At 31.8% G+C, this 13,292-nt stretch overlaps 1 protein-coding gene across 6 annotated transcripts in view; it reads left to right on the plus strand.

Annotated features, from left to right (window-relative positions):
• LOC143244952 (cytosolic phospholipase A2-like) overlaps positions 1-13,292 on the plus strand; it is a 47,493-nt gene that overhangs the window by 21,851 nt on the left and 12,350 nt on the right. For all 6 annotated transcript variants that reach the window (XR_013025403.1, XM_076490553.1, XM_076490556.1 and 3 more), the window contains 4 exons: positions 4,172-4,308; positions 7,375-7,597; positions 9,681-9,804; positions 10,281-10,418. Coding sequence is in view for 5 of the 6 variants with exons in the window: in XM_076490553.1 (XP_076346668.1) it covers positions 4,172-4,308; positions 7,375-7,597; positions 9,681-9,804; positions 10,281-10,418 (622 nt within the window). In the remaining variant the exon portion in view is untranslated. The remainder of the gene's footprint in view (positions 1-4,171; positions 4,309-7,374; positions 7,598-9,680; positions 9,805-10,280; positions 10,419-13,292) is intronic.

Consider the following 13,292-nt stretch of genomic DNA (forward strand, 5'->3'; position numbering starts at 1 on the left):
CTTCGGGTCTGGACTAAGGATTTTTTTTGACTATCATTTGTTTGGAAATCCATTTTTATATGAGATGTCATTTTCCTCCCAACAATGTTTGGGTTCCTCCTGCATCTTCCAAATCTGTTCATGACGAAGAGAATTTTGACTTTTTTTTTTTTTTTTTGCTCTAGCTAACTTTTCTTTCTGTGTGTCTCTGTGTATTTCCTACAAAATGTTGTCGGCCTGATTCAGACCTTTTGAATATGCTCTCTCAGGTGTCTTCCATTTTTATATGAGTCTGTACTTTCCTTTTTTATGACACCCATTCTTGGGGTCCCTTGTTTACCCTCCTTCTCCTGACATTGGGATTCCTGCTGAGCATTTTGTTTCTCAGTTGAGTACTGGTGTTAGTTTGCCTCAGTCTACATGGACTTTTGTTCTCTATGTTTTAGTATATCAGCAAGCTGATTAATCCTTTCTCAACATTCAGAAGTTGGAGTCATTTTTGCCCATTAGGGGGTGAGAGCTGTCCCTGATATTCCTATCTATTTTGCCTACTTTCTTTACCCACCTACCTCTTTTTCTTGTAACTCTCCTGCAATGCTAGTCCAACATGCATCTTCTTTCTGAGGCACTTCACTGATATCCTGAGGGTATTTCTTGGGAAATACTTTCCTTCCTTCCTTTATCCTTGGTGCTATATCACTCTTTTGCCCTATCCATCCACACATGCTTTTGTTGATGGTGAGAAGGATGGCATCTTTTCACAGACTCATCAATTTTTCTCTTACCTTTGTGACTGCTTGATGGTTCTTTTTCTCCCTAGGTTTGCTTTGGAGAATTTTCAGAGTTTTTGAAATTATGTGTGAAATCTGTGAGTTCACTTTCAACCCTGTAGCCTTTGGTTACTCCTTTTTCTCATTTTCATACCATGCCCTTTCCCATTGCTATTTCTTGTTTTGTAACCTTTCATCCTTTACCAGTTTCTACCACTAAGTATTCAAAATTTAACCATGTTTCTCCACATTGGATTTATTGTTGCTAGCAATTCCAGTGATTTGCAAGTGGTTTCTGGTCTAGTGGAAGAATGTGTAGCCAATTTTTGTTTCCCTCTAGCAGTTATTTGCTATCATTTTTTGGGTAATCACATTTTTCTCTCATGGATTTTTCACCCATTTCCTTTCCCTTCTATCATGGTTTTCTGTAACAATTTCCTTTCCATTAGCTACCTGTCAGAGTCTATCCAAGGTTTACTTACCCTTCCATCAGAGAGAGCTATAATGCTTTACATCCAATATTCTCTAGGCTTTTTATCATGTGATCTATCTATCCTATCTCAGCTAATTTTTGGATTTTCACCAGTTTCCCACAAAGTCTTTTATCACACTCAAGTTTGTTTTTTCTCTTGGACTATGGATGATCAAGATAGGTTTTTTTGAATGCCTGTCTCAATATTAATATTCCTTATCAGTTCAGATGTTATAGGATTGGGAATCAGTTTTGCACCTGGTCTTTTAGACTTTATTCAGAGTCATATGTATTTTATTGTGTGGTTACTGCTTTTGTCCAACTTTTGCATGCTCTAGGGTTGTGTTTACAGCATTACTTGGATGACTGGCTCCTGTTAGCTCATTCCAAATTGGAATGTTCTTGATACATACATCTGCTGCTAACAGTAGCAGCTTGTGTGGGTTGGATTTTAAAGTTCAAAAGTTCCCCTTTTGTCTACCCACTATCTTATTTCCTTGGTGTATTTTTCAACATCCCCACATTATGGACCATCTTTCTCCACTTCTTTTCTGTTTAATAGTATTTCCCATTCTCCATGCACTTATTGCTTCCTTGGTTTCAGCACAAAAGGTTCTGTTACTTTGGAGGACTTGGGATTCTTTGGGTTATCTTCAGAGGTCCCTGCACAGTTCATGGAACCTTGCTCAGAATCTCTTGGAGTCTATAGTCAGTTGTACTCATTTTCTTACAGCCTCTCTGCATTGGTGGTTGAAAAAAGAACATCACAACAAAGGGAATACTGCTTCCTTCACTGCATTTAGATTTGTATCCAATCATACCTTCTTTTCTGCAGGATATTTTAGTGTTGCATCATCAGAAAGGTGTCTCTGGGTAATGGTCTTAGATCGTTACGTCTTACTATTTCAACATCTTGGAGCTTATGGTTGTATGACATGCTTTGTTTCATTTTTTTTCATTAGTATAGTATTGACACTTCTTCTATTCCAGCAATTATGCTGTTGTGGTGTATTTTAGTTACTATGGGGCATTTGTCCCTTTTCCATTTTTGATTGAACATTGGATTCCTTATTGGACCCAGACACTGTGTATAACTCTTCTTGTGTGCAATGTTCTGGTGTGGTTTCTCAACTCATAGGATTTTAAATGACTATGCATTCAGTGAAACTCTTTCATTTGGATGTTTTTCTACTTTACTTCAGCACCAAGTTAACTGTCTTTTTGGTCTCCAGATCATCATCCTCAGACCCTGGCAGTGGATTCTCCCAATCAGAATTAGACCAACTGGTTCCATTTTTGTTCTTTGAGATTCATTAATCTCCTTGTAGTGTGATAATTCTGGATCATTTGTTCATATCTAATACATCAATGGCTGATGAAATAACTTTTCCTTCTCACTATTTTCTCTTCTTTCCATTTCCTACATTTATTCTTGGGCTGCTCCAGATAGAGTTCTGTGTTTTGTACATGGTCTTCTTCATTTCATTGCCTCATTTACTGGTTATCATTTCAACTTTTTCATTCCTTGGTACCATTTATTTATATCTGGTCTTTTTTCTACTTTTACAATTTGGAATTATCAACTGCCTTGTTTGATCTATTTCTCCCTGTCTTTTATTTTCCCAAATTTTGTTTCAGGTGTCTTTGTTTCAGATCAGACATTTTTCTATTTTCATGGAACCTCACCTTTGTTATCAACTGGAGTAAACTCTTCAATCAGGAATGTAGCCTACTCTTCATTCATTTACCACTGCCTTCATTGGGTTGCTATTTTTTCCTCATTGGACCTGTTGCCATTCTTTAAATTTCAGTGAGACTGTGACTGGGCAAGTTATCTTTTCTGTATATATTTTTCCCTTCAGGGACGTATCACATTTATGATATGGTTTGGATCCAACTTGTTGGCAAGCATTGCCTGTCCGCATAAACTTTCTATATCTCAAATCTGCACTTCATGGCCAAGAGAAAAACCCAAAACAATATACCCATGGTCAGTAGTGCAAACTTTGAGGTGAGAGTGTTCCACAAGATGACTAGTAGGTTTTCCTTGCAATATATTTGCTTCACTAATATTCCAATCCTTGTCATCTACCTTTGATTAAATAAATCAAAGGCAGCTTACTTTTCAGTATAGGCTTTTTATGGTGACCTTTTGTACTGTCTCCAGAGTTGGTGTTCACCTAGAACTTACACTGTATTAGCATAGTGGAAATGAATCACATTAATCATGGGGTGCATGAGAGTTAAATGGTTGTGACATGCACAAAACATATTGCATATAGAGGACAGCACTGAATGAGAATAGATATATATATTTGAGGAAAGACATAAGCACCTATCAGAAGTATATTTTCACTATGGGAAAAGACTAACTTTGAATTATCAATGTTTTTGGCAATCAAAACAACTATATTGTTTGACTGTACTACTTCAAAACTAATCATAAAATATTTGTCACAAAATGTGGTATAGTCTGTACAAAATTATTGTGTGATATCTTTGAGTTTTCTTTTAGAATTTTTTTTATTTATTTTGGGAGTAAAGGGTTTTACTTAGTAACTGATGTTTGAGTGTTGAAGGTGTAGCTTGTTTATAAACATGACCTGGTTGTATCCCCCAACATTTTGTTTTACAAGTATATCTAAAATTATGCAGTTTTCAGTATACCTAGCCTTTCTGTATCAAAAGTTACCATATTTGAAATAAAACCCAAAAATTTGTAAAAATACAGAGGAGACCCCCCAAAAAAACAAAAAAAAAACTGAAAAGAAAATTCCTAAACTTTTGTCTTTTAAAACATGATAAATGTTCAGTCTTGTAAATCCATTAAAAGTAAATCTTTTTTAGTTTTATGAGATTTTAGTGCACAATAGTTAACTTATTGTATTGAAATTTTTTTTATTATATTGCAATGATGTTCAAAATTATTTTATGCATAAAAAAATCTCAGACCCCAGTGATTGCTGTTATGGGTTCTGGAGGAGGGTTTCGTGCACTTACCTGTCTCAGTGGTGTCTTTAAAGGGCTCTCAGAAACTGGTATTTTAGACTGTGTGACATATGTAGCTGGACTATCTGGTTCTGCATGGTAAGACAAATTTTAATCTGTGTGATTTATATATCTGTAGTCTTCTGCATAGTAAGCCATGTTTGTGTAACGTATATAGTGGGTTTGTTAAGCTACATATTTAATTGTTTGACTTGTTCTGCCTTGTTAATCAAACTCTTACTATGTAGCTTCTAGTTGGGTTGCTAGAATGTGCTTATTAAAGCCAAATTTTATGTTGCATGATCTATGTATGTGGGTTGTCAGATTCTGCTTGATAAGTCAAATATTAGACTGTGTAATCTCTGTAGCTGAGTTTCACTGAACTGAATACTAGGTGGTAATCCCAGGAGTGGTGTAAACAGGTTTCATGTGTAGATCATCTGCCTTGCAGGAAATAGAAAACCTCTTTTACTTATGTGACCAGTGGCTTAATGGCTCTATCCTGTTTTAATGATTTTTCTTTTCTTTTCCCTGCTATAGTAAATAGTACTTTATTTTTGAGCAGTATGATTCTCACTGAACGTTTGTGAAGGTGTTACATGGTTGCCATTTTTGCCTTATTAGTACAGAGGAGGTTGATATCCTGCCAGAATGGTTGTGTTGTACTTGATATAGAGACTTTTTGCAAGCTTGTTAGCTTCGTCATTTAACATTACTCCTTTGCAATGATGACTTATCGTGCAGTTGCTTTGCTTTCTATTATCCATGTTTGTATATTACACAGCCAGTGACTCAGTAGCAAATACCATACTTTTGCCACTGTCTACTAGCAGTTCATTGCTTCCATCAATTTAGAAGAGAGTTTGCTATATGCTTTTCATCTCCATTCTTGTTCTGCTTTAGGGAAACTTGAAAGCTTTATCAGTCAACCTTATGAATGTTGTTGCTTCCCAAGGTGGTTAATGCCAATCTAGCTTTGTCACTATCAGTAGTGTAGGAGCCATCTGTAACTTTGATGTTGGGTAACTGTCTATTATGGTCTTTAAATAGGTGCTGATAGCCTTTTCCTGCTTCACCCTTTACCCAGTTCTTGCAATTTATCTCTAGTCTAATATCCACATATCCCAATGGTGCTACATGTTTATTTTACATGGGGCATTTGAGATTTGGTGGTGACCTTTTTATCCGAGTGGTAGCTGTATGGCACCTGTCCATCAATGACTATCTTTTTTGGTACCCCTGTAAGCAGGAATGTCCCATTTAAAAAGGGAAGTGTGTTATGCTTCATCTTTACAATGAAATACCCTAGTGAAGAGTGTTGAATATATGTGCTGTTTGTTCTCTCTCATGCTGTTGAGATTTGTGAGGTGTGATAGGTTTTGATGTAGGTGGTTGAAGAATATTGCACAAATAATATTAAACAGATGTTTTTAGTTTTCTTAGTTTTCCAGTCTTATTGAGTTGGGTAACAATCATAATGATTATCATTACGTAGTTCAGAATGAAGGGCACAAGTAGAAGATGCTTGCTCTTCAACTGTGTTTCCCTCTGCAATTTTCTAGTTATCATGATATTAATGTAGCTGGTAAAGTTGAGCTGCAAGTCAAAGGCAACATAAAGTTATTTCAATGTTTTGTTCAGAGAGGTGGTAGTGTTTGTATCGGACAGTGATGGTTTGTTTTTATTAGTGTGTCTGTTGTTGTACCACTGGTATTCATGATGGTTCAGTATGATGGCTGGTAAATTACTGACTACCAATTTTCCATTGCTCAGACAAAGCATAATTTTTATAGCTGACAATCTTGCTTGGATATGGAGCCATCAAATAGAAAACTGGACCCCTCTTGCCACATCCTGTCTTTCTGTATTTGCTAATTGTTCTCTCATATGTTTAATACTGTGTTATTTATAACCAACATAAAGTCAAAATTTTCATCTATTAAATGACATAATGTTGTTTCTTGAACAGAGAATTGTGAATTTCTCTTTTAAGTACAAGCTTCAAAGCTTCATTCCCACTGAAAATATATAAACTAGTTTATGTAGGGTTAAGTGTCATCGACAGTTGACAGCAAAAAAAGAAAAGGAAAAAGAGCTCCAGATGAGCACTTTATTTCTTGTTTTTGATGCGTATTATTATTATAATAGTAACAAATTGTAAAAATAGGAATCTCTTAGTTAATTAAGGTCAGATTAGGTAAATAATTTAATAAAAATTTTTCAGGAGGCACATACATGCTTGTTCCTTGAGTGAGTTACAATGTACAGTGGTGCAGATAGTAGTTAGACATGGTTCAAAGGGCAATAAAACAATAAAATTTAAGTTTAAATAGATGTATACTGTTACAAGTTTAAAGCTACTTAGAATAAAGAAATGTAGTTTCATGTTACAATTTAAAGTCATTCTAGAAAGAATAAAATAGTAGTTGATTTTTTATTTTTTTTGGTGTTGACAAGGTTGGTCAAGTTTATGTGCAAATTAATTGACTTCTCCAAATGAACAAGAAATAATTCAAATATTTATAAGAACTTGATGAGAATCGTAAATTGTGTGTTAAGAATACAAGAACTTCTAAGAGCTTGTCTTTCATGTCTTTACAGGTTATGTTGTATAGGTTTTTCTTTTAGACTGTGTGGTCTCTGAGCTAGGTTGTAAATTTCTGCTTGTGAGCTGAGTTATTTCTGTGTTCACTTAAATACATGTAGATTATTCTTGATACATAAAGGCAAGCTTAATACCAATAAATATTTACAACTTCTTAAATTTGAATTGTAGTGTATGTTTCTAGAAAAATATATTTCAATGAACATTAGACATGACTCTTATGAAGGGAGAATTTTTTACACAAGTTTAATTTAATATTTAAAAACTGCCAACAGGCTTTAAGAAATATTAATTGTACACACATTTTATTTGATCTACTGTTGTTATTGTTAGTGTTAAGTAGTAACTGTAATGTTGGAAGGAAAAAAAAATTATTCTGAAAATTTTTGGATGTTTGTTAAGTTCTATTTATTTTATGTCTGACTTTATATCTACTTGTTCCAGGGTTTTTTGTAGAGTTTATTATTTGTAATAAACCATAAACCTGTTCTTAATTTTCTCAGTGATTTAAATTTTGGTAAAGTTCTCATTGGAAATTGTTTAACTTTTGTGTGTCTTAGGTATCTCTCAACTTTATATGGTCATTCTAAGTTTCCTGTTGAAGGCCCAGGTCATATTCAAGAAGAATTAAAACATAATGTAGGTCAAAGTCCATTTCGACTTCTTGGGGCCCGTCGATTCTTCCCCTATGTAAATAGTATCTTAACAAAGTACAGAAGCGGTCAGCCTGTGAGTTTTACAGATTTTTTTGGTCATCTTCTTGGTGATACTCTGTTAAAAGATGTAAGTTGTTTTTTTTAAATATTATGGTAAATATTTATACTTTGTGAATTTTCAATAAACTGATGATTGAACTCCAGAAAACCATTTTGGATTTAATTTAGGCTCTGATGTTTAATTTAAAGTATCTTAAAATAAAAAACAAACTGTGTTTTGATCTTAAAATAATACTTATACCTTGTAATTTAGTTTGATTTGTTCTGAAAAATAAATAGTAATGATAAAGCAAAATCATTTGTAACATAAAGTATGAACAAATAGGGACCATTTGAACCTTCAGGGTTGTTTTTGATAATTATTCAAGTCTAACTGATTATTCTCTGAGTGATTGGTACTGAATAACAGGATATTCAACAAGATAAATGACTGGCCATCTTTATTTAAACATAATGAAGGTTGTAACCTTAAAATATATTTCTACAGTCATAAATAACATGCAGAATTACAGCTATGCCTTAATGGGTAGAAGAATTGATATCTACAGAGAATGCAATCAACTTAACGTCTTTCTTGACCATATGTTATGTGAAAAGTGTACATACTAGAGTAGTTGAAAAAAATGATGCATTAAAATTAGATAGTAGAAAATGCAGGAATGTGCCTGCTTTGTGAATTTTAGGATTTTGACTAGCTTATCATAGATCTTTCAAAGTGTTTGTTAACTTCTTATTCGTGAAGTGCTTAAACTAGTTTCTCATAATCCTCTGACATTACATCACCAAGAAATATTGTAAAGTTAAAACTTTATGGAAATATATTCATATCGTTACATGGTTTAGAATCTATTTAAAGTTTTCCCTTTTGCATAATAAAAACAGTTTTGAAATGTAAGGAGTATAAAGTAATTTATTTTTATAAAATCTGATTTTGTGGCTTCAGTAGACATGATTCTTTATATTTTTTAGTTCTTTTTCCTAGTGACAGTTGCTACATAATTATATCTAACTTTTTTAATTGGCTTTAATATAAAGTAGTGTTTATGATTTATTATGCACTTTAGCCAAGTATACCTGAATTTGTCTTTGCAGTAATGCAACATTTATTTTTTAAGCTATTGGCTGTGATTAGATAAGCCCTTTGAATCTAACTTGATTCTATGTGTTGTATAGCTGTTTTGTAATGTTTTTTGAAATTTTAGTTTGATAACTGTGTGTTGGTATCACATAGCACTATAACCTTACCTAGATTAAGAATTTCCAGTTTAAGTGTATGCAGTGAGGTCATATGATTATTTATTACATGTGAAATTATTAATCAAGTTTTTCTTTAATTCTTAAAGCATTTTAGTGCCTTGTGGTGGTCATTTTTTATAAGTTTCTGCACTTGTTAAAGTAGAACAGAGTGTTACAATGAATTTGTTTTTCCATAACTAGAAACATGTTATTTGTTACAAAACTGCAAAATTTTCAGTTCTGTTTTTTTACAACTGTTTTATGTTTTCAGATGCTGTGGAAAAAGCAACATGTAAAAATACAGATTTTTGTTTTGGTCCATTTTTGTATTATTCATAGCCTTTCTTTTTAAGGATTTATAAAAAACAGAACAATTAGTTACTTAAAAACTCTTAAGGTAAAATATTTTGAAGAGAAGAATCCATAATAACTAAAAATTGAAGCTACAAATTTCATTGAATGTAAAAGAGTTGCAGGTTGTTTGTTTTTACAAATAATACAAAGATGTAAACATTTAACAGATATTTTGAATTTTGTTAAATATTGTGTTATTTAAAATAAATTGGATCATTAAAGGAATCAAATATAGTGGTTAACATAATTTTCTGGATGAAATTATCTATATTGTTGCTCATACTACAAAGTAAAGGAAATTATCTTTTCTGAAGCTGTACTTGTTCAAAAGCCTGGTGGGCTGAAGTTAACTTGACTTTGTTCAAATTTTCATCGAAAAGTTGTAGAAAATTTGTTTAAAAAAAAGAAAAAAGGCTTCTATTTGGAAATCAACCAGTTGAATATTCATTCCTGAACTAGAAATTGTGTATTAGCTAGGAAGAAAAAAATTGTTTTTTGAGCTTCTGGATTTTACAGTAAACATATTCTATATTTTTTATCTTTTCGTGCAATTTGTACAGAATACTGCAGAAAAAAAGAAGAAATTGTCAGACCAACAGGCAAAAATTGATGCTGGACAAAGTCCTTTGCCTCTGTATACCTGTCTTCATGTGAAGAAGGATATTTCTGCCCCTGTGTACCATGGTATAATATTAAGCTCTTTAAACATTTTGATATGTGAAATTTCTAATGTTAATTTTGTATTTCTCTAAATTCTGAATATATAATGGTAAGTTTAAGTTACTCATGAAAAAAAGTCCAGATGATACACTTAAGCATGCATGTAATATAACTTTTCCTGAAGGATGTTACAGCTCTTGGATTTAAACTTAAAATTTTGTCAGATTTTATGAACACCTTATTAATTTAAATTGTAAAGTAAAATAAAATGGAAAAATGTTTTTCAATAATCTAAGTAAAAAATCTGCAGTAAGATCTAAACAACACTAAGACATTTTTATTACCAAACATATGAAGCTGCTTCTTCAGAGATAATAATTTTAATATTTGTTTTTTAGATATGTGCTTTATAAAACATTAACAGAAATTTCTTTTGTAAGCTGATCTTGATATTTTTTGAGACTAATCATTGAGTGACGTTTAATAAATCTTTCTTCCAGAATGGTTAGAATTCTCTCCTTATGAAGTGGGTATTGCCAAATATGGAACTTTTATGAAAACTGAGCATTTTGGATGTAAATTTTACAAAGGAAAAATTATAAAATTTTTTGAGGAGCAACCTCTTCATTATCTCCAAGGTATAATGTACTTTATGAATTTTTTTTTCATATTTCTTCACCAAAACTAATCATAGCAGTTAAAAATTCAAGCTTCATAAAATCTAAAACAGTTTTATATGATGAATGAATTAGTCCTTCATGATTAGTTTATAGTTTTCAAATTCCAAGTTTCTATTATTTTATATTTTGCATAAATATAATACTTTACAACTTACTTCCAAGTAGTTAATATTATAAAAGTGTAGTCATATTGATTTTGTTAATTCCTTTTAAATTTTTTAAGCTGCCCAGTTATTTGATTTTAAAAAACATAATAAGGTGTTATCATGATATAATTCTAGAGGTTACTAGCAAAAAGTTAATAAATATTTATAAAAACATTGAATTTTTTTATCCTTTTAATAAAATATTAATAAATCAGAAGTATAATGCAATATAGTTATATATTAATGGCATTTTCATAGTACAAGGGCATTAGGAAACTTGTAATTTTGTTCTCTGCATTGTAATATGTTTAAGTGTACAAGGCTATAGAGAAAAGTCTCCAGTATTGTTGGTACTGTTAGCAAATGTGGCTAAGTATACTGCACCAAAATTTATGTACAGCTATCAAACAAACTCCTGTGAAGGTTGTAGGGGTATTTTTAAGTTTATTCTTGAAAGTAATTTTTTTACTCTCTAAAATGTTCTAAATTCATCTTCGCTGCCACCATAAGCTCTTCGAGGCTTTAAAGGAATAAGAGAAAAATAGAAACGGTTTAAGCACCATTATACTAGTCTGAAATTTTTCACTTTATACTTTGTAAGTGCTTCATTTTATTAGAATAAACAATATGTATAACAGTGTTTTCAGCCTTATTATTATTTATTATAGTTTTACAAGCTGCTGCAGTAGAAACAGCTATGAATGCGTTATTGAAACATAGACAATAGTACTGAATACAGTATTGCATTTGTCATAAGGTAATTTTAAAATTAACTGAAGTGCCTTTATTTATGTAAATGTACTAGGCTGGAAATAGTGTTTATTTCCTATGTAGTTTGTGTATACTTTTCGAGTTCCTAACTGTAAGAATAAAAAACATAATCTTTACATTTTAATTCAACTTGTTTCTGCACTCTTTTTCACAATCACTATTCCCTTTTTTAAATTATCAATTTGTCGTTATCTTATTTTAATATTTTCTGCATGATGCAGGTATTTATTGCATGATTTCAATATAATTTCATTGATACAATGGTAAAGTGAAGTTTTTTTTGTAATTTTATCATTCTGTTTGTGGTACAAAGGTACATGGCCATGGCTTTCATAAATGTTGGGAAATGTGTTCTATAATTTTATTTTTCTGCTTCTGACACAAGGGTTTGTGATTGTATTTTTTGTAAAGTGTAAGGTAATTACTTCTGTAATTGTACATTTTGTTCTTATAGTTCGAGGAACAGTGGTTACTTCCATTTAATATAGGGAAATGCATGTTGTTTGCAAGTAATATATGTTCCTTTTTTTCTACAATAGTATATTTGACATTTTATTAGTCTATGAAAATAGGAAGCTCAAAAAGTTCCATTAAAAATGTATTTCCCACAACATTGCTGTGTGCTAAATGTCATTGCAACCAAAAATTTTGTCACACTGCATGTTCCAAAACCAGATGATTTGAAATGGATATCTGTTTGCTTTATTTTTTTATTATTTTGTTTATCTGAGTGTGTATGCACAATTTTATTCAGGACACATCTGTTGACACTGATGTGTTCCAAGTATTCAAAGAGTTATGACAACAGCAGAATGAATGTGTGAGATCTTGCTATGATAAAGGTAGAGATTGACTCTTGCAGTCATTATGAATGAACTTAACACTCCTACGAAAAGTGGGGCCTTATTGGCCCCAAAGCAACTTGAAAGGTTATTAATATTAAGCTAATAATTTTGTATTTAAATGAAATTGCCATTTAAATCCATTAATGAATGGATTAACGAGATTCCCACTGTCCCTATCTACTATCTAGCGAAACCACAGCCAGGGGAACGGGCTTGAAGAAATAAGGACTAGAAACGTCTTTTCGTTGGAGTGTTAAAGGATTCAAAAGGCAATTTGAGTTTATAATCTCATGCAGAATTTTTCTATAAAAACACATTGCAAACTTTTAATGTTATAACAATAAAATAGGGTTGTTTGAAAACTGGAAATAAAACATTTTTTTAGGTCCTGAATCTTTCAACATTAAAATTTTTGACATTCAAAGACAAAAATGGATATAGTGCTTTGGGATGTTCACCAACAGAAGCACTGTCTTATATTTCATATCTACAATATCTTTGTAATTTTTTTGAGTTGTAATTTTCAACTAACTCTGGTTGAGGTCATATGCTAAATTTAGCCTGAGGTGTTACTTTCTATAGACTATTCATTTGTGGAATAGTTACACTGTATTCTCCTACAATGTTTCTACAAATAACTACTTTGTGGCTGTTATATATGGTAGAAATATTTCTGCATTCCTTTGACTGTTTTTCAGTTAGTCATCCAAAGAAATAATGTGCACTATAAATGCAGTTTTACTACTTTTGCAAGAGATTCTTTCTGACCTCTGTTTTCTGCATTTTTGGAGCTAAAAAATACTACTGAAGTTTTTTCTTGTGTTTTAAACTATCATAGCTACTGTTCTTTTAATTGCTTTTAGCTGTGTACTTTTTAAAAATATAGTACAACCTCTTTCTTCATTTCTTCTGTATTAATTAAATTATGAATTTTATGTTTGTTTAGCCTTCAATACCATATATTTATTGCCTTTTTCCAATCCACCTGTCACAAATCACTACACTAGTTCTTCCACCTGTTATGTCCTCAAAACCTATAATTTTTGTTGAAGTCCACAGGTTACCACATG

Source organism: Tachypleus tridentatus, chromosome 2 (assembly GCF_004210375.1).
Source record: "Tachypleus tridentatus isolate NWPU-2018 chromosome 2, ASM421037v1, whole genome shotgun sequence".
Taxonomy (NCBI): domain Eukaryota; kingdom Metazoa; phylum Arthropoda; class Merostomata; order Xiphosura; family Limulidae; genus Tachypleus; species Tachypleus tridentatus.